Raw genomic sequence first — 22,127 nt, forward strand, 5'->3', positions numbered from 1 at the left:
TGTGGATTTAAGGGACGAGTCTGCTGCTGTCACTGTCTCCTCTCCACCACAACACAGCAGCCTGAGGCGGGGAGAGCAGCTTGTTGTGGTTCACACTGAGAGGTTTTGTTTATCAGGGCTTTGTTTGTGGATTCAATCCAACACACATCAGTAAACAGGTGATAAAGCACATATCTCACCTTGTTGTTGTTTCATGTTAAACTCACAGTGAGGTGTCAGGTGCACCCTGGTCCTGTCTGTTGAACATCTGATCTCAGGTCAGAGTTTGCACTGAAGCTGATAATCTGACAGACTGGCAAATAGGCTTAATGCAGCCAACTGACAGACTACACTGCTGCTTATCAGCTGCAAACACACACACACACACACACACACACACACACACACACACACACACACACACACACACACACACAGAGGTCAGAATAAAAACACAACAATGACTTGCATGAGTCAAAGAGAAAGTGAAGGCAGCTTTATCTGTATAGAGCATTTCATACATGAGGGCAACTTCAATGTGCTTTACATTAAAACATTAAAATCATTGGAGACATTCAGACAAGCATAAAAGAACACAATTAAAATGACAAATATAATAAAACAGAAAAGGAAAATTAGAAATATATTAAAAATGACATTAAAATGTTAATTTAAAGTGAGTTAAAATAATCTAAGATAGGAAGGCAGAGGTAAATAGAAAGGTCTTAGTCTTTGATTTAAAGAGGTGAGAGTTGGAGCAGACCTGCAGCTTTCAGGGAATGTGTTCCAGATATGCTGCTTCACCATGTTTCCTTCTGACTCTAGGGACTGAAAGCAGACCAGGACCTGAGGACCTCAGAGGTCCACTTGGTTCATAAAGTAGCAGCAGATCAGCATACAGGCTTTATAAACCATCAGCAGGATTTTAAAGTCTGTTCTCTGACAGACAGGAAGCCAGTGTAGAGATCTAAGAACTGGAGTGATGTGGTCTACTTTGTTGGTCCTTGTTAGGACTCGAGCAGCAGCATTCTGTATGAGCTGCAGCCGTCTGATGGACTCTTTAGGGAGTCCTGTAAAGACCCCGTTACAGTAGTCTAGTCTGCTAAAGATAAATGCATGGAGGAGTTTTTCTGCATCCTGCTGAGACATGAGTCCTTTAATCCTTGATATATTCTGAAGGTGATAGTAGGCGGACTTTGTAATGGTCTTAATGTGGCTGCTGAAATGAAGGTCTGAGTCTAAGACTACACCAAGGTTTCTGGCTTGGTTTGAACATTTCATCTGTGCAGATTGGAGCTGAGCAGTGACCTTTAACCTTTCTGTCTCGTCCAGTCATTGATTTGTTCAATGCATTTACTCAGTGTTTGTCTGGGACTATAATCCCCTGGTGATATGGTGATGTAAATGTGTGTGTCATCTGCATAGCTGTGGTATTTAATTTTCTTGTTTCTTATTATCTGAAACCTCTGGCCTGCCATAAAACAGTAAAAAGCTCGTGGTCTGATCATAAACTGGAGAGTCACATGTGTTTCCTTTTGTCTCTGAACAATGCAGGGCTGCTCCTAACCGTTTCCAGTAATCTGTGGCTAATGCTCTGGATTAATTGTCGAAGTGTTAAGACTCTAAAAAGCAAGGCAGGCATCAAAAACACAACAAAGCTGCAGTTAATTATCACACAACCTGAAGAGAACAGAGCACTTCCTGTTTAAGACCGGAGCGCTGAGGCGTCTGAGTGAGCAGAAAACACACCGTTACAGAGATTATCTCTGTGGTCTGAATCACTTCATCTCATATATGAGCCTTATTCAGTATTTATGCAGGTTTTATTATGATAACCAGAGCTGCAGGTGGAGCTTCCTCATTCCTGTCACACATGTCGGTCTCACAAGGTCATACGTGAGAGACAGACACCCAAACCAACAGGTTCCACTAATAATGGTATCTGAGCTTCTGTAGGGAAACACCCTCGAGGTGGAAACAGTGATCAGCTGCTGGTTATTACAGATCAGTAACAGCTGATTAGGATGTAACTGACACTGTAAATATCTCTGGTGTTTGACCTGCAGCCATGAGGAGACTTTCTCTGATGAGACAAGAGGAGGAGTTCAGTGATGTGTTATCCCCAGAGGCTGCTGTGACACAGCTCCATGAAAAAGAGGAAGTAAACAGAGAGCTGGTTAGCCCTCAGACATTTACACTTTCTCTTTTTCTCACCCAGCAGACTGTGCATGTGAAACCCTAAATCACCCACCACACACATGACACTTCAGTCATTTGAGCTTTATTAGAAACTCAGTGTGACTTTTGTCTCTCAGATTTAAATCTCATGTTTAATCTGTTCATGCATCCTGACCTTCAGAGCAACCACTGTCTTCAGTACATATGGAGATAATACAGAGGAGTTAAAGGGACTGTGACTGTTTTTATTTGGAGGTTCGGTCGTTAACTTTTTAATTTATTTTCTGACTTTAAAATTTTTTTATTCTTAAATTCGATTCAGACTTTTTTTTGCTGAATTCTGAAAATAATAGTCGGAATATTGAGAAAAAATTCTATATTCTATAAAATCAGATTCTGACTTTAATCTCAAAACTCTAGAATTATATCAAAATTCTGAGAAATAAAGATCTGAACTCGGATTATAATCCCACAATTATGTAGAGTCAGATTCTGATTTTAAGGCCTGAGATTAAAATCAGAGTTCTGAGATTAAAATTAGAATTCTGAGATTAAAATCAGGAGATTAAGTCTGAATTCTGAGATTAAAGTCGGGAGATTAAGTCTGAATTCTGAGATTAAAATTAGGAGATTAAGTCTGAATTCTGAGATTAAAATTGGGAGATTAAGTCTGAATTCTGAGATTAAAGTCGGGAGATTAAGTCTGAATTCTGAGATTAAAGTCGGGAGATTAAGTCTGAATTCTGAGATTAAAGTCGGGAGATTAAGTCTGAATTCTGAGATTAAAGCCAGGAGATAAAGTCTGAATTCTGAGATTAAAAATGGGAGATTAAGTCTGAATTCTGAGATTAAAGTCTGGAGATTTATTCTGAATTCTGAGATTAAAAATGGGAGATTAAGTCTGAATTCTGAGATTAAAGCCAGGAGATAAAGTCTGAATTCTGAGATTAAAATCGGGAGATTAAGTCTGAATTCTGAGATTAAAGTCGGGAGATTAATGTCAGAAAACTGAGATTAAGTCTGAATTCTGAGATTAAAGTCGGGAGATTTATTCTGAATTCTGAGATTAAAGTCGGGAGATTAAGTCTGAATTCTGAGATTAAAGTCGGGAGATTTATTCTGAATTCTGAGATTAAAGTCGGGAGATTAATGTCAGAAAACTGAGATTAAAGTCTGAATTCTGAAATCAAATTCAGAATTATGAGAGTAAATTTAGAATTCTGAGATTAAAGTTAGAATTGTGAGATTAAAGTCTTAATTTTCTGAGATTAAAGTCTGAATTCTGAGATTAAAGTCTGAATCTGAGATTAAAGTTAGAATCCTGAGATTAGAAGAAGTTCAGACGGGGCGCTGGTGGCTTAGCGGTCTAGGCACCCCACATACAGAGGCTACAGTCCTCATCTCAGGGGTCCCCGGTTCGATTCCAGGCCGGCCGACCATCCCTTGCATGTCCTCCCCAGCTCTCTACTCCCCACACTTCCTGTCTCTCTTCAGCTGTCCTTTAAAATAAAGGCAAAAAGGCCAAAAATATAACTTTAAAAGAAGAAGTTAGAACTAAAAATCCTTTTTTTTGTTGACTTTTCCTCCATTTTTAGTTTGTTTTTTCCATACTATACAAATGTAGAATATCATTTTGTCTTTTGGCTCCATTGAACAGTTTCTGAGAAACACCCGTCATGTTCTGGTTTGCTGGACTGAGTCCTCTTCTGCTTGCTGCTAGAAGGTCCCGTGTTTTTCTTTCCATCTGTGGACAAATAGAACAGTTTCTGTAATGAACCAATGAGAGGGGATTGCATGGCGTGTCTCTCACTCCTTCAGCAGCAGCCTGCAGCCTTCATTATAATCAACGCTGGAAGGTTCAAGTCTTTACAAATAAAGCATTAAAGTGAGATAGTGATCTTCTGAGCCTGCAGTCTCTGAGACTGACCAGTTATAAAGAATGAAATGTACAGTGTGTGTCGATAGAGGAATGAGCTGTTCAAAAACTCAACTGTTCTTGAACCAGGATGTAAACATGATTATGTATTTCTGCAGCCAACTGCCAACTGCAGTTTTAGCACTTCTTATTTTAAGACCGGAGGTTGTCTCCTCTCTTATCTTCCAGTTTTGTTTGTGGCAGGTAGAGTAACACATCCAAATATATATTTGAGCCCACTGTAAACAACAACAACAACAACAAACACTCTGAAGAAACGGATCTGATAAAACTCTAAAGAGCTTTTTAATCTCCACACACTGAACAGCATGGAGTGAAAGCTGGAGAGGAGTGTCGTCTCTCCTGTTACTAAAATAAACATTTGGGCTGATTAAATATTCATTTCCTGGGACGCCGTTGGCTCTTGGCTTGACTTAATGTATGTTATGATGAGCTTTGTACCCACAGTGTATCAGATAAGACAGTTGATTTAAACAGAGTGACAGCGACTCATGTTAACCCATCGATGATCTCAGATAGAGGAGGAGGAGGAGGAAGAAGCTGCTTGTTCACAGTCAGACGTCACTGTAGTTCCCTCGTACCTGCTCCCATGTCTCTGTAGTTCCTGCTCCCATGTCTCTGTAGTTCCTGCTCACATGTCTCTGTAGTTCCTGCTCACATGTCTCTGTAGTTCCTGCTCAGACGGGAATCCTAACAGACCGGTTCCTGTGATTAGCCTAACTCTATACCTCCGCTCGTCCTGCTGTCTGAAAACATGTTTCAGTACAGAAGGTGGAACGAGCCTGTCCTGAGCGCTCAGTGGAGCGACAGCTTTGAGACACTTCAGTCTCACCTGTCAGTCCCCCCGACTGACAGGTGAGACTGAAGTGTCTCAAAGCTGTCGGTCTAATGACCCATCATCTCAGTGATGGTAAACTGTTACCTTAAAACGTCCCAGGTGGTTTGAGGTGGTTTGAGGACAGTCCTATTGAGAGCCTGTGAGCCTTTGTTTTAAATATATGAAATCATTTCAGATAACTGAGGAACAGTTCGTCCATTTGAGCTGATTTTTTATGCCCTGCTTTGATCGGTAATCATGGATTAGATTAGATTAGATAAACCAAAATCGTGGATTAGTTTCATACGACAGAAGATAAGGTTAGCGGTGAGAAAAAAATAATACAATTATGAAAATAATAACCTTGTGACGTTGCGAGAAACAGTCGTAATGTTACATGAATAACGTTGGATCGTACGTGATTAAAGTCGGAATATTACGTGAATAAAGTCGGAATGTCATGGAAATAAAGTCGGAATCTTACAAGAATAAAGTCGGCATTTTACGAAAATAAATTTGTAATGTTTCAAGAATAAAGTCGGAATCTTACGTGAAAAAGTCAAAGTGTTGCGTGAATAAAGTCGTAATCTTACAAGAATAAATTCAAAATTTTACATGCTAAAAGTTGGAATCTTACAAGAATAAAGTCGTAATGTTACTTGAATAAAGTCGTAATGTTACTTGAATAAAGTCGTAATGTTACAAGAATAAAGTCGTAATGTTACTTGAATAAAGTCGTAATGTTACTTGAATAAAGTCGTAATGTTACTTTAATAAAGTCGTAATGTTACTTGAATAAAGTCGTAATATTACAAGAATAAAGTCGTAATGTTACAAGAATAAAGTCGTAATGGTTACGTGAATAAAGTCTAATTGTTACGTGAATAAAGTCGTAATACTTGAATAAAGTCGTAATGTTACGTGAATAAAGTCGTAATGTTACAAGGAGAAAGTCGTAATTTGACTTGAATAAAGTCGTAATGTTACGTGAATAAAGTCGTAATGTTACAAGAATAAAGTCGTAATGTTACAAGAATAAAGTCGTAATGTTACAAGAATAAAGTCGTAATGTTACTTGAATAAAGTCGTAATGTTACTTGAATAAAGTCGTAATGTTACAAGAATAAAGTCGTAATGTTACTTGAATAAAGTCGTAATATTACTTGAATAAAGTCGTAATGTTACTTGAATAAAGTCGTAATGTTACTTTAATAAAGTCGTAATGTTACTTGAATAAAGTCGTAATATTACAAGAATAAAGTCGTAATGTTACAAGAATAAAGTCGTAATGTTACGTGAATAAAGTCATAATGTTACGTGAATAAAGTCGTAATACTTGAATAAAGTCGTAATGTTACTTGAATAAAGTCGTAATGTTACAAGGAGAAAGTCGTAATTTGACTTGAATAAAGTCGTAATGTTATGTGAATAAAGTCGTAATGTTACGTGAATAAAGTCATAATGTTACGTGAATAAAGTCGTAATGTTACGTGAATAAAGTCGTAATACTTGAATAAAGTCGTAATGTTACGTGAATAAAGTCATAATGTTACGTGAATAAAGTCGTAATACTTGAATAAAGTCGTAATGTTACTTGAATAAAGTCGTAATGTTACAAGGAGAAAGTCGTAATTTGACTTGAATAAAGTCGTAATGTTATGTGAATAAAGTCGTAATGTTACGTGAATAAAGTCATAATGTTACGTGAATAAAGTCGTAATATTACAAGAATAAAGTCGTAATGTTACGTGAATAAAGTTGTAATACTTGAATAAAGTCGTAATGTTACTTGAATAAAGTCGTAATACTTGAATAAAGTCGTAATGTTACAAGGAGAAAGTCGTAATTTTACGTGAATAAAGTCGTAATGTTACTTGAATAAAGTCGTAATGTTACAAGATTAAAGTCGTAATGTTACTTGAATAAAGTCGTAATATTACTTGAATAAAGTCGTAATGTTACAAGGAGAAAGTCATAATGTTACGTGAATAAAGTCGTAATGTTACAAGAATAAAGTCGTAATGTTACAAGAATAAAGTCGTAATGTTACGTGAATAAAGTCGTAATACTTGAATAAAGTCGTAATGTTACTTGAATAAAGTCGTAATACTTGAATAAAGTCGTAATGTTACAAGGAGAAAGTCGTAATTTTACGTGAATAAAGTCAGAATCTTACAAGAATTAAGTCGTAATGTTACAAGAATAAAGTCGTAATGTTACGTGAATAAAGTCGTAATGTTACGTGAATAAAGTCGTAATACTTGAATAAAGTCGTAATGTTACTTGAATAAAGTCGTAATACTTGAATAAAGTCGTAATATTACTTGAATAAAGTCGTAATGTTACAAGAATAAAGTCGTAATGTTACTTGAATAAAGTCGTAATATTACTTGAATAAAGTCGTAATGTTACTTGAATAAAGTCGTAATGTTACTTTAATAAAGTCGTAATGTTACTTGAATAAAGTCGTAATATTACAAGAATAAAGTCGTAATGTTACAAGAATAAAGTCGTAATGTTACGTGAATAAAGTCATAATGTTACGTGAATAAAGTCGTAATACTTGAATAAAGTCGTAATGTTACTTGAATAAAGTCGTAATGTTACAAGGAGAAAGTCGTAATTTGACTTGAATAAAGTCGTAATGTTATGTGAATAAAGTCGTAATGTTACGTGAATAAAGTCATAATGTTACGTGAATAAAGTCGTAATGTTACGTGAATAAAGTCGTAATACTTGAATAAAGTCGTAATGTTACGTGAATAAAGTCATAATGTTACGTGAATAAAGTCGTAATACTTGAATAAAGTCGTAATGTTACGTGAATAAAGTCGTAATGTTACAAGGAGAAAGTCGTAATTTGACTTGAATAAAGTCGTAATGTTATGTGAATAAAGTCGTAATGTTACGTGAATAAAGTCATAATGGTACGTGAATAAAGTCGTAATATTACAAGAATAAAGTCGTAATGTTACGTGAATAAAGTTGTAATACTTGAATAAAGTCGTAATGTTACTTGAATAAAGTCGTAATACTTGAATAAAGTCGTAATGTTACAAGGAGAAAGTCGTAATTTTACGTGAATAAAGTCGTAATGTTACTTGAATAAAGTCGTAATGTTACAAGATTAAAGTCGTAATGTTACTTGAATAAAGTCGTAATATTACTTGAATAAAGTCGTAATGTTACAAGGAGAAAGTCATAATGTTACGTGAATAAAGTCGTAATGTTACAAGATAAAGTCGTAATGTTACAAGATAAAGTCGTAATGTTACGTGAATAAAGTCGTAATACTTGAATAAAGTCGTAATGTTACTTGAATAAAGTCGTAATACTTGAATAAAGTCGTAATGTTACAAGGAGAAAGTCGTAATTTTACGTGAATAAAGTCAGAATCTTACAAGAATTAAGTCGTAATGTTACGTGAATAAAGTCGTAATGTTACGTGAATAAAGTCGTAATGTTACGTGAATAAAGTTGTGATTTCATGTGAATAAAGTTGGAATCTTACAAAACTATCATCAGAATGCAACAAAAATAAACTCGTAATCTAACGAGAATAAAGTCGGAATCTTACGAGAATTAAGATGTAATGTAACACGAATAAAGTCGTAATGTTACAAGAATAAAGTCGTAATGTAACACGAATAAAGTCGTAATCTTACAAGAATAAAGTCGTAATGTAACACGAATAAAGTCATGATGTCATGGGAATAAAGTCGTACTGTTACGGGACTAAAGTTGGAATCTTTTGATATTTCAAACTTCATAAAGATAATCTCTCGTCTAAAATTACAACCTCTTTCTCCTAAAGTGAAATCTTAATTCTCGTAACATTACGACTTTACTTCTTGTAATATTGTAACTTAACTCTCGTATAACTTTGTTTTCTTACGACTTTACGACCGTGACCCTCCATTGTATTTTCATGTGTTAAAAAAGGAAAAATAAAGCATGCTGTATCAGGAATAATATTATATAATGTAACTTTAATAAACTCAATATGAAGTCACTTTAAAATGAAACCCTGGTCCTCTGTCTTTGTTCAGTCAGATATTTAGAGAAGGAGAACAAACTGAAGATGAAAATATTAACTCTGAGTTCTCAGTGGAGCCCGTCTCGTTCCCCACCTCTGCTCTCTGACGATGTCTGAAGTCACGACCCAGAGGATCCGGTGATCCGGCCTCTTAGCCTGTTGTATACTGAGCGTAGGACGTCCCATGACTTAGGGCGGATGACATCATCCACGAGGTCTCTAACAAAGCAAACTGGCTCAAAACCCAGATCCCCTTCTACCGCCTGTCGTCTGAGACTGAAGCCCCCGGGGTGCTGAGACTCAGGGCTGCTGTAACAGGAACATGTTGTACTCTGTTTGAAGCAAGAAGTGTCTGTTTATAATCTACACACACATTTTTAATATAAAGATCATGAACAATAAAAACATGAAGACACACACATGTTATAACACGGTGTTTCTCCTCTGTGTCTCTGCAGGAAATGTTGTTCTGGAGAACCTGAAAGTGAAGGAGAATGCTTTGGTGAGTCTGTTTGTGCATCCTGTCTCTGAATGCAAACCTCTACAGAGTTTCTGGAAGCTCTGCTGTCCATGCATGAATATGTAGAAGAGTAAAACATGGCCTCCAGCCTCCACATCGTCTCCTCCTGGTACCAAACCATCCATCTTCAGCAGTGTCAGCAGGGAAGCCCAGACACTCCTCTACCTGACCTCTTCCACCAGCTCCTCTGGGAGGATACCGAGGCGTTCCCAGTCCAGCTGAGAGACATAGTCTCTCCAGCATGTCCTGGGTCTTCCCCGTGGCCTCCTCCCATTTGGACATGACTGAAACACCTCCCTAAGAAGACGTCCGGGAGGCATCCTGACCAGATCCCCGAACCATCTCTTCTGGCTCCTCTGGATCTGGAGGAGCAGCAGCTCTACTTTGAGTCTGATATCCTGACCCTCTATCTAAGGCTGAGCCCAGACACCCTGCAAGGGAAGCTCATTTCAGCCGCTTGTATTCGCAATCTTGTTCTTTCGGTCACTACCCACAGCTTGTGATCACAGGTGAGGGTTGGAACATAGATTGACCGGTAAATCAAGAGCTTTGCCTTCTGGCTCAGCTCTCTCTACACCACAACAGACCGGTTCAGCGTCCGCATCACTGCAGACTCACTCGTGAGCAAGACCCCATGATACTTAAACTCCTCCGCCTGGGGCAAAGACTCTCCTCCTGGTGTGTCATGAAACCGGGGTCTTTGTTTTCGAGGATGCAGGACTACATCCTCCAAAGGTTTCACTCTCCAGCAAGCTCCAGAGTCCTGGCTCCTTTTCTGTGAGGGTTTTCGTAGACCTCTACCCTCCTCATGCTCCTTGAGTTTTATAGAGGTCGCTCCCAGGCTGTTTTCAGGAAGCCCCGCCCCCTTTCTGTTTTATACTTTATAAAGATAAAGGAAGTTCAGATCCTTAGACATTCTGTCCGTGACGTAAAGGATGAACTAACGGTGTGAGTTTTAAAGGAGAGGTGTTTGTTTGTGTTTCAGAGCGAGTTTGATGTTCCGTTCAAAGTGAAGGCCGGACAGATCGGTGAGTACGACCTCCTCAAACATGAACAAACGTGTTTGTTCCTCTCACAGCTGCTGATGTCGTCTCTGTTTGTTTTCATGATCTCAGGGAAGCTGACGTTGAAGATCCCGTGGAAGAACCTCTACAATGACGCCGTGGTGGCGACGCTGGAGGGGCTGTACCTGCTGGTCGTCCCCGGAGCCAGTAAGTGACGCCGTCATGTCTTCGGACTTCAGACTGCACTGACATTTATTACATATTAAAGGTGACATATCACGCTTTTTTCATCAACATATCTTGGTCTAAGAGGTCCCCAAAACATGTCTTTAAAGTTTATGCTCAAAAAAACACTTTGAAATCAGATTCTGGTCTGCCTGTAAACCCCTCTTTTTCAGCCCTGCTCAGAACAGGCTGTTTTCTGTGTCTGTGCCTTTAAATGAGAATGAGCTTCCTGACCACGCCCCCTCAGGAAGTGGGTGTGGCCTCGGCTGTCCAGCACGTTGATCTAATGTTTACATGTTGGCTGAATATACACGGCTGCTCGCAGACCCGCGTTACTTCAACCCTCTGAATCTGATCCAGAATCTGATCCTGACGGAGAGGCGCCTGCAGCAGGACCTTTCTGAACCATTGGTCACAGATTTAGTGTTTCTTGTTGTTTTATTTGTCAGCATGTCGACGTGTGTCTTGGTACACAGCTACCAACATGTAGCTATGTGGCTATGCTAACTAGCGCTAGCACTTATCCATGATAGATAAAAATCCTCCACTAGATCTTCAAATCTGCAGACGTGGGGAGTCAAAGCGACCTTTGTGTTTATTAAGACAGCCTACAACTAGCATGCCTCCCTCCTAAGCTCCTTGTTAGCACACATGTGTGCAGGGAATGAAAAACGGAGGAGGGGTTGAGTTGTATTTTATACAGTCTATGGGCTGAACAAGCTCCGAGCTCTGACTTCCTGTTACAGACCGGATGGCGTTGTGACGTATGAAAAACACTGAAAACTGAAACGGCTGGTTTCAGCACACATTTACAGAAAGGTGGAGAAATCAGAACAGGGGCAGAATGGAGTCTTTGACTTTTCAGGGGGTTTGTAGACAGGGACACAGATTTCAGGGAGAGAACCATTAAAAAGTCCAGTCTGCATGATATGTCACCTTTAAGATGCTGCGAGGGGGAAAGCGTGTGTTGATGTAATTTCTCTGTTACCCAATGCGCCCGTTATATCTCACGTGGAAGCTCTGCAGCGTGGGCGGAGCCTAAACCAGTCAGTTCTTCCATTTATCCTCACGCCGGCCGTCTTAGAACTAAATTAGACGCTCTATCTCTCACTGTCTGGGAGGATCTCGGGCGTAGGTATTCAGGCCTTGATTGGGACTTTCCAATTGAGTGAAAATGTGCAGCCTGAGATGTTCCATTAACCAATTACAGGATTAAAAACATCCCTCCAGGACTTGTAACAGAGCGCAGTTTGTCCGCTGACCCAAGACCAGGACAGAGTCTGGATTATTCCCTCCTGATTCTGAGGTTCAGGAAGAAGAAGGAGGCTGAAAGCATCCAAACAACTTTCATGTGACGGGACGTGACAGCCCGTCAACGTCTGGAGCTTCCCTCCTCCGCAGTTCTGCAGACTGAGAGTCACTCTCCACAGCCTCCTCAGCTCTTTGTGTAAATGTTTATGAAGAGGAGGCATGCTTATCTCACTCTGAATGAATGTACAGACATTTATTTTGAAGTCACTGTTAAGATATTGGACGTATTCAGAGTTTAACTGGAGGTTGATTCACGTTGGTATGTTGGCAGAGGGCTCGAGCATTGAGGACTTTCCCAACCTGCAGGTCTTTATATACAGAAACTGAACGTGTGCACAAACAGCACGACTTTGGGGACAGGAAGTGTCCTTGTTTCTGTCTGTATCTCATCTTAAGTCATCCACCAGTGTTTCAGCAGGCTTTGGTTGCACGTAGGGGTGTAACGATACTTTGTAACGACGATTCATGATTCCTGGTTTCCGATACGATTAAAGGACGATATCGGTTCATTTAGAACGATACGATCCGAAAAGATTCAGTGACTTTTTATCCAAAAATTCAACCAGTGTGACTGTGAGATAAATCCCTTGATACAGGGGACTTAAAGCAGACCAGGACCTGAGGACCTCAGAGGTCCAGGTGGTTCATACAGTAGCAGCAGATCAGCCTAAACCATTCAGGTCTTTATAAACCATCAGCAGAATTTTAAAGTCTATTCTCTGACAGACAGGAAGCCAGTGTAGGGATCTAAGAACTGGAGGGATGTGGTCTACTTTGTTGGTCCTTGTTAGGACTCGAGCAGCAGCATTCTGTATGAGCTGCAGCCGTCTGATGGACTTTTAGGGAGTCCTGTAAAGACCCCGTTACAGTAGTCTAGTCTGCTAAAGATAAATGCATGGAGGAGTTTTTCTGCATCCTGCTGAGACATGAGTCCTTTAATCCTTGATATATTCTGAAGGTGATAGTAGGCGGACTTTGTAATGGTCTTAAAGGGGACATATCACGCTTTTTTCATCAATATATATTGGTCTAAGAGGTCCCAAAAACATGTATTTAAAGTTTATGCTCAAAAAAACACTTTGAAATCAGATTTTGGTCTGCCTGAAAAGTCCTTTTCTTCATTCCTCATCAGAACACTCTGTTTTCCCTCTGACCACGCCCCCTCCGGAAGTGGATGTGCCTCGGCTCTCCAGCACGTTGATCTAATGTTTACATGTTGGCTGAATATACACGGCTGCTCAGAGATCGCGTTACTTCAACCCTCTGAATCTGATCCTGACGGAGAGGCGCCTGCAGCAGGACCTTTCTGAAGGATTGGTCACAGATTTAGTGTTTCTTGTTGTTTTATTTATCAGTATGTAGACGTGTGTCTTGGTACACAGCTACGAACATGTAGCTATGTGGCTATGCTAACTAGCGCTAGCACTTATCCATGATAAATCATCCACTAGATCTTCAAATCTGCAGACGTGGGGAGTAAAACCGACCTCTGCCAGAAAGGCAGCAGGACCTTTTATGAAGGATTGGTCACAGATTTAGTGTTTCTTGTTGTTTTATTTGTCAGTATGTCGACGTGTGTCTTGGTACACAGCTACAGCTACAGCTATGAACATATAGCTATGTGGCTATGCTAATTAGCGCTAGCACTTATCCATGACAAATAAAAATCATCCACTATATCTTCAAATCTGCAGACGTGGGGAGTAAAACCGACCTTTGCGTTTATTAAGAAAGCCTACAACTAGCATGCCTCCCTCCTAAGCTCCTTGTTAGCACATATTTGTGCAGGTAATGAAAAACGGGGGAGGGATTCAGTATTATTTTATACAGTCTATGGGCTGAACAAGCTCCGAGCTCTGACTCCGTGACAGACCGGATATTGTTGTTACGTAACAAAAACACGGAAGTCTGAAACGGCTCGTTTCACACACATTTACAGAAAGGTGTAGAAATCAGAACAGGGGCAGAATGGATTTTTTTCATTCTTGGGGGGTTTGTAGACATGCCAGGGAAACATATTTCAGGTAAAGAACCATTAAAAAGTCAATTTTGCATGATATGTCACCTTTAATGTGGATGCTGAAATGAAGGTCTGAGTCTAAGACTACACCAAGGTTTCTGGCTTGGTTTGAACATTTCATCTGTGCAGATTGGAGCTGAGCAGTAACCTTTAACCTTTCTTCCTCCAAAAACAATAATTTCAGTTTTTTCTTTGTTGAACTGAAGAAAGTAAACAACAATTAATGAGCCGAGTTTTGTCCTCGTCTCTGACTGAACATGCTGGTGAGGCCTGAGGCTTCTGCAGAGCTGATGTCACCTTGATGAACACTGTAAGAGGCGCCTGGACGGCCGGCGTTGTGTGAAATCCAATGGCGCCTCAGTAGGCGGTTGGATAGATTTGTGGTGTTGAATTGAGGAACGTTTAACGTCTTTATCATTAAAAGTGTAAAAACAAACACATCCATAGAAGGTCTGCCGTGCTTAAATCCAATGTGTTATTTCCTATTTATCGATTTATGACCTTTTAAAACGATGTTAGATCCATTTATGTCGTCTGGAAGGACAACTAGCCGAGCACAGCTGGATGTAGTCGGATCATAGGAATATAAATCAATACATGGATGTAGTGGATGAATCGTTACACCCCTAGTTGCACGCAGGAAACAGTCCGTGTAGAGTCGCTTACCTCAACTTGTGCACGGCAGTTATTGTTCATATCTTTGAGCATGCACCGAGTTTGCAGGCCGCCAGTTCCATGTTTACAGAGAGAACTGGATGTTCTTCATTATTGTTCTAAGAGTTTTAAGCAGTGTTTTGGGTACAGGATTTGTCCCTACATGTGGACTAATCACGAGTCCCTCAACTCCATTTCCATTCTCACTCCTGAAGCTCGTAGTCCGACTATAAACAAAGGGTTTGCATGGAAAAGGAAGTCTTGGGCAGAACCTTTGGCTGCACCAGAAGCCTTGAAAAAATGTCCGTCACTCACCGACGTTAGCAGATGAGTTCCCCCAAACCTTGTTGGGTTCCTGATTTGATGGTGGATCTCCAAGGAGCCCATTGTTCCAGCCCCAAAGAGGTCCCCTATAGCTCGTTTTCAGCACTCTTTACTCCGGGAACATGAGAAACACAAACCTCACAGCTTCATTCCCTCTCATGATAAACACATTCATCAGTTGTATTCGAGGAGTCCGTGTCCTGAGTTGATGTGTGTGTGTTCCAGTTGGATCTGATCTTGAGTCGAGTCCATTTCACGGTAAGACATCGAGGTTCAGAGGTGGTGGTTCAATCCAGGTTCCGGTTCAAGTTTCTGTTTTCTGTTTGGGCTGCACGATGTCACAAAGTAAAGACACTAACAGTGATAATGATGATACTGTATGTAGTGATGGAAACACGCAGCTCCTTCACAATAAAAGCTCTCTTTTTATCAGAGGTTGGAGGGCCTTTACTGTGAAGGATTGGCAGCTCACGTGTCGTGTTGGCGGTAGCTGCACAGGAAACATCTTCTGTGCACGTCACTGTAGAAGAAGAACTGAGCAGAGAGAAGTCTGCTTCATGAAGTAGGACAGCGTAGACCTCATCGTGCAGCCCTGCATCCACTCTCTTCCTCTCTAACCTTCAGAGCTGTAACGGTTTCATGTAGCCGGTTTCTGATCTGGGATTTCCTTCTTAAATCGTAAAGCCACCAGTTAGACGGTCTGGTCCTGTGACTTTCTTGTAGACTTTGATGGGATTTGTTGGGGTCTGGTTCTCTTTTGACTCAAAATCTGAATTCTGTGGAATCACCAAAGCTAACATGTAGTGCCAAACATTAGCTCGGTGGCGGCTTGCTAACAAATTAATGACAGAACTGGGAACAAAATTCATTGTTGATAACTTGGTGAATCAAATCAGCGGGTACTGAGTCTTGGAGGACTTAATGAAAGGGACAACATATCAGGGTACTTAGAAACGGGGTAGCAAGTGGGTGAGTGGTATCAGTTTAAACATTACAAGGGTGCTAACTTTCAAGACTCTTATTACCACACTATTATTAAAGAGTACTTATCAGGGTACCAGGTAACAGGGTTTAAGATTCAGGGTACGATGTAGAGACCTCATTTTACGATGACTATTTCAGTACGAGTCATCAGGGTGTAAGTATCTAGGTAAGAAGAATTAGGGTACCAAATATCATGTTAGAAGTATCAAGGGACTAAGTATTGGTATAATGAAGACTTTAAGGGTACAAAATATCAAGGATCTGGGTGTAAGGGTTTTAAGTATAGGGGCACTGGGTATCAGGGTACAGAGTATTAGGGTACTAGGTATTAGGGTACTTATACATACTAGGTACCAGGTAGTTTTAGGGTACAAGATGATACTGTGTCAAGTATCAGGGTACAAAGTATTACGGTACAAGGCTCCAGGATACTCTTAGTGTACAAGGTTTTAGGGAACCAAGTATCATTGTTATAGGCATTAGGGTACTTCATATTAGGGTTCTTGGTATCAGGGTACTCTTAGGGTACAAGGGAGCAGGGTGCAAAGTAACAATGTAAAAGGGTACTTAGTGACAGGGTACAAGATGATAGTATGCCAAGTATCAGGGCACAGAGTATTTGGATACAAGGTATCAGGGTACTTTTAGGGTGCAAGGTAATAGGGTGCCAAGTATCTGGGTACTAAGTGTCAGGGTTCTAGATATCAGGGTGCAAGTTATCAGGGCACTAATTATTGGTTTAGGGTACTAAGCTTTAGAGTACTAGGTGTTAAGGACCTAAATATCAAGGTACAAGGTATCAGGGTACTGTCAGGGGGTGAGGTAATAGGGTACAAGGTATCAATGTAATAGGGTTCTTAGTTTTAGGTTAAATTATTCTAGTGTGCCAAGGATCAGGGTACAAGGTTTCAGGGTACCCTTAGGGTGCAAGTTTATAGGGCGCCATGTATCATTGTCATAGGTATTAGGGTACTTAGTATAAGGGTTCTAGGTATCAAGGAACTCTTAGGGTACAAGGGAATAGGGTGCAAAGTAACAATGTAATAGGGTACAAGATGATACTGTGTCAAGTATCAGGGTACAAAGTTGTAGGTACAAGGCTCCAGGATACTCTTAGTGTACAAGGTTTTAGGGAACCAAGTATCATTGTTATAGGCATTAGGGTATTTCATATTAGGGTTCTAGGTATCAGGGTGCTCTTAGGGTACAAGGGAGCAGGGTGCAAAGTAACAATGTAAAAGGTTACTTAGTGACGGGGTACAAGTTGGTAGTGTGCTAAGTATCTAGGTACTCAGTGTCCGGGACCTAGATATCATGATGCAGGGTATCAGGGCACTACATATTGGTATGATAAAAAGCTTAAGGATTAAAAAATATCAGGGTACTAAGCTTTAAAGTTCTAGATGTTAAGGACCTAAATATTAAGGTACTACGAATCAGGACACTCTTAGGGTGCATGGTTATAGGGTGCCATGTGTCAATGTAATAGGTGTAATATTATGCCAAGTATCAGGGCACAGAGTATTTGGGTACAAGGTATCAGGGTACTTTTAGGGTGCCAAGTATCTGGGTACTAAGTGTCAGGGTTCTAGATATCAGGGTGCAAGTTATCAGAGCACTAATTATTGGTTTAGGGTACTAAGCTTTAGAGTACTAGGTGTTAAGGACCTAAATATCAAGGTACTAGGTATCAGGGTACTGTCAGGGGGTAAGGTAATAGGGTACAAGGTATCAATGTAATAGTAGTTTTAGGGTAAAATATTCTAGTGTGCCAAGGATCAGGGTACAAGGTTCCAGGGTACCCTTAGGGTGCAAGGTAATAGGGCGCCATGTATCATTGTCATAGGTATTAGGTTACTTAGTGTTAGGGTTCTAGGTATCAAGGAACTCTTAGGGTACAAGGGAATAGGGTGCAAAGTAACAATGTAATAGGGTACAAGATGATACTGTGTCAAGTATCTGGGTACAAAGTATTAGGGTTCAAGGTTCCAGGATACTCTTAGGTGTGCCAAGTATTAGAGTACTAACAAGGTGCGAGGTAATAGGGCACAAAATATCAATGTCATAGATATTAGGGTTCTTCGTATCAGGGTAGTCTTAGGGTGCAAGTTAATAGGGTGCCAAGTATCTGGGTACAAAGTATTAGGGTTCAAGGCTATCAGGGCAGTCTTAGGGTGCCTAGCATCACTGTAATAGGGCACCAGGTATCAGGGTCCTAGGTAATAGGATACTTATGTATTGGGGAACCGAACTGCAGAGGAGTCCACAACCCTCACATAACCTGAGTCCTTCACTTGTTCTAATCCCGGGTATTCTTCCTGCTCACCTCGTTCTGCAGGAAGTGAAGGAAGGGACCCTCCTGCAGTGAAACAGGATTCTCTTCTGACTCTTATTTTTGTGTCTTTTCAAAGCAATCAAGTACGATGCTGCGAAGGAGGAGAAATACCAGCAGGAGGCCAAGCAGAAAGAGCTGCATCGCATCGAGGGCGCCTTACAGATGGCCGCACGGCGAGGTGAGACAGACCGTGCACTGAAGACTCACCCGGCTGGTGCAGCGCTGCTCTCTGTTTTTCCTCCCTGTTTCTCTGCGCCTGTTTAATCTGCTGATGTTAAACTTTCTGGTGATTTAAGCTTTGTCTTCCTGCGGTCACACTAACTCAGAGCAGACATTACTACATCATTAGCTTCATTAAAACATAGAAAAATTCATCTGTAGGTTAAATTTGGTGAAGCAGGTTAATCAGATTTATTGATATAACTTGGGAATCTATTCTACAGGACTGAGTATGCACGCCGTCTTTAAGCGAGGCTGCTCTCTGAATTGTCGCCTCAGTCGTTGACAGTGAGGCTTTGAAAGGAAGTGTTGATGCAACAGCAGTGACTCAGCTGGTTGCTGTTGTGTTGTTATCTAGTCTTATCTTAGAGGAAGAGATAATGACCTGTAATGACCTGCTGGAGGAGGCCTGTTTTCTGATGATGTATAGGATTGTATCGTCAGCATATGAAGAACATGTCAGTTCTCAGTAAAGTGATAAACAGCAGCCACTGACCTATAGATGGATAACTGACACACAGACTGGTGCATGAATGAATGTTCTAACATGTCCTCTGTGCTCTTCATGCTGCGTTCGCTGTCAGCGTCTCAAACGGGAGACCTGCTGTTCAGCCTGGAGAGCGTTGTTTACAAGGAGCCTCAGAACGGTAACTAACACCCACACCGAGCACGAGTAGCCCTCCTTCCTCCAGGAGACGAACGTGTTTCTGCTTCTTGCTGCCTCTCTCTGTGTTTCTGGGCTTTTCTGTCTCTAACCGCCGTGTCTCTCTTTAACGCTGCCAAAGTCCGAAAAGGATTTAAAAAACAAAAGAAAGCTAAGAAAGGTTTGAGGAAGCTGAAGCGACACGACACCAAAGCAGGTAAGGGTTTTTATTTCACTTTGTTCCACCTGCTGGAGCACGATGTGTCACTAATGAAGGCGTGTTTGTGATCCAGTTTATTGTGAACTAGCTTTCAAAGGGGGGCATGTCCAGAGCGGGGGTGGGGGGGAGTAAGGGTGGCAGCGCCCCCTTGAAGTCGCCCCAAAAGGTGCCACCCCAAAACGGGACTTGAGTTAGAGTCAACATTTTGAGTTGTGTTGTAACCAAGCGGCAACCTTCTTGAGAAATGAAGCCGATGCAGAAGTGCCAAAAACTGCAGTTCCTCGAGTGTCCACTAGAGGCCGGCTCCTAAAGCATCAGAAATCACATACACCTCTTTTGGACCATTCTGAACCGGGTTGTGTTTCCGGGCTGGTTCTCGTTCTGGTTCAGAGCTGGATAAACTCTCAAACCAACACAGGACCCGTTTCTTTTTCCGCCCTCTCGAGCCTGTGGAAGAGAAACGCCATGATGTCAGATTTACGAAGGGATGGAAGAAAGAACAAAAGAAAGAACGATAAAAGAAAGAAAGAAAGACGGAAAGATTTATCCAGTTTGGTGAAACACCAGAAAGAAAGACAGAAAGAAAGGAAAGAAGGGCAAAAAAAAAGAAAGAAAGAAAGAACAAAAGAAGAAAGGAATACAGAAAGACGGAAAGGAAGGAAAGAAATAAAGAAAGATAAATGAAAGAAAGAAAGAACAAAAGAAGAAAGAAATACGGAAAGAAAGAAAGAAAGAAAGAAAGGAAATAACAAAAGAAGAAAGAAATACATAAAGACGGAAAGAAAGAAAGAAAGATAAAAAAGAAGAAAGAAAGAAGGAAAGAAAGGAAAGAATGAAAAAAAGAAAGAAAGAAAGGAAGGAAAGAAAGAAAGAACAAAAGAAAGAAAGAAAGGAAGGAAAGAAACAAAGACAGAAAGAAAGAAAGACAGAAAGAAAGAAAGAAAGAAAGAAAGGAAAGAACAAAAGAAGAAAGGAATACAGAAAGACGGAAAGAAAGAAAGAAAGATAAAAAAAGAAGAAAGAAAGAAAGATAAATGAAAGAAAGAAAGAAAGAAAGAACAAAAGAAGAAAGAAATACGGAAAGAAAGAAAGAAATACGGAAAGAAAGAAAGAAAGAAAGGAAAGAAGGGCAGAAAAAAAGAAAGAACAAAAGAATAAAGGAATACAGAAAGAAAGAAAGAAAGAAACAAAGACAGAAAGAAAGAAAGAAAGAAAGGAATACAGAAAGAAAGAAAGGAAAGAAAGGAAGAAAGAACAAAAGAAAAATAAATACAGAATAAAGAAGAAATACGGAAAGAAATAACAAAAGAAAAAAAACATAAAGACGGAAAGAATAAAGAAATAAAAAATAATAAAAAAAAAAAAATGAAAAAAGAAAGAAAGAAGAAAGGAATAAATAACAAAAGAATAAATAATAAATAAGATAAGAACAAAAATAAAAAAATACTGAAATAAATAAAGAAATAATATACAGATGAAAGAAATAGACATACAGACCTAAAGAAAAATGAAAGAAATAAAATAAGAAAAGAATAAAAAAAAAGAAAGAACAAAAGAAGAAAGAAATACGAAAAATAAGAAGAAAGAAGAACAAAAAGAAAAAATAAAGAAAAGAGAAAGAAGAAAGAAATACATAAATACGAAAGAAATACGAAATAAATAAAGAAAGAAAAATAACAACACATCAGACAGACAGAAAGAAAGAAATACGGAAAGAAAGAAAGATAAAAAAAGAAGAAAGAAAGAAAGAAAGAAAGGAAGATTTAATCCAGTTTGGTGAAACATCAGACACATTCTGTAAGTTTGGATCAGTATGTATTTGAACTGACTCTGTCCAGACCACCTGTCACTGCAGGTGCATTCAGGGACCGTCGTAAATGCGAAATACAGTCCTTTCATGGCATTTTACTGTGAGTCAAGAGAATCTAAATACAGTCACAGTGCCAGGCTGAAATATTTAACTTCAGATATTACACAAAGTGTTAAAGGAGTGTTGATGATTTGAACTCTTGGTATAACCCTGATACTGATATCTGATCCACTACATGAATTATTTAAAGAGTGAAGATGTTCTAAAAGACTTAAAGTGACTAAAACTAACAGACATGTTCATCTAAAGACTAAATCTAAAATAGCCGCCAAAATTATGACAAGCACTGATGAAAGACTTCAGAAACAAGCGGGTGACGTCACATGGACTACCTTTGCCCCCCCTGCCTGTCACATCTAGTGAGCTGTGCTTTAATGATGCCCGTGGCTCAGCTGCCCATCTGTCCCCGTCTGTCTTCATGCTCGGGTTGGCGGGTCGTTCGGAGTCATGTGTTCGGTGATGTAACTCATCAGTAGAGCGTGAATCCTGGACGGCAGATGACGGCGTGTTTTTAAACAGATTATATTGTTGAATTGAGATTTTAAAGATCTAAATACATCCAGTAAGCTACACTTTGCACAGTCTTAATGTTAGCTGTATGTTTCTGAAAGTGTTCCAGGTTGAAATCCTGCAGAGTACGAGGAGTTTGGATCAAACTGCAAACATTCTGCATCCTTCTTCTCTTTTAATGAAACCTCTCAGGAAAGAAAAATGGCTTCTGGACATGCCAGGGAGCAGAATTCAAACCACGTGTCACTGTAATGGTGACGCAGATCTCAGATGGTCTGAGTGTCCTGGTGTCAGGTCTCAGGTCTGAGTCTGACACCTGATGGTCCTGATCTAGGATTTATT

At 40.0% G+C, this 22,127-nt stretch overlaps 1 protein-coding gene across 1 annotated transcript in view; it reads left to right on the forward strand.

The window, feature by feature from the left end:
* Positions 1 to 22,127, forward strand: part of LOC117810435 (vacuolar protein sorting-associated protein 13C-like) — a 38,926-nt gene that overhangs the window by 421 nt on the left and 16,378 nt on the right. The window contains exons 2-5 of the mRNA XM_034680272.1: positions 9,405 to 9,448; positions 10,452 to 10,494; positions 10,582 to 10,677; positions 18,400 to 18,501. Coding sequence (XP_034536163.1) covers positions 9,405 to 9,448; positions 10,452 to 10,494; positions 10,582 to 10,677; positions 18,400 to 18,501 — 285 coding nt within the window. The remainder of the gene's footprint in view (positions 1 to 9,404; positions 9,449 to 10,451; positions 10,495 to 10,581; positions 10,678 to 18,399; positions 18,502 to 22,127) is intronic.

Source organism: Notolabrus celidotus, chromosome 3, assembly GCF_009762535.1.
Source record: "Notolabrus celidotus isolate fNotCel1 chromosome 3, fNotCel1.pri, whole genome shotgun sequence".
Taxonomy (NCBI): domain Eukaryota; kingdom Metazoa; phylum Chordata; class Actinopteri; order Labriformes; family Labridae; genus Notolabrus; species Notolabrus celidotus.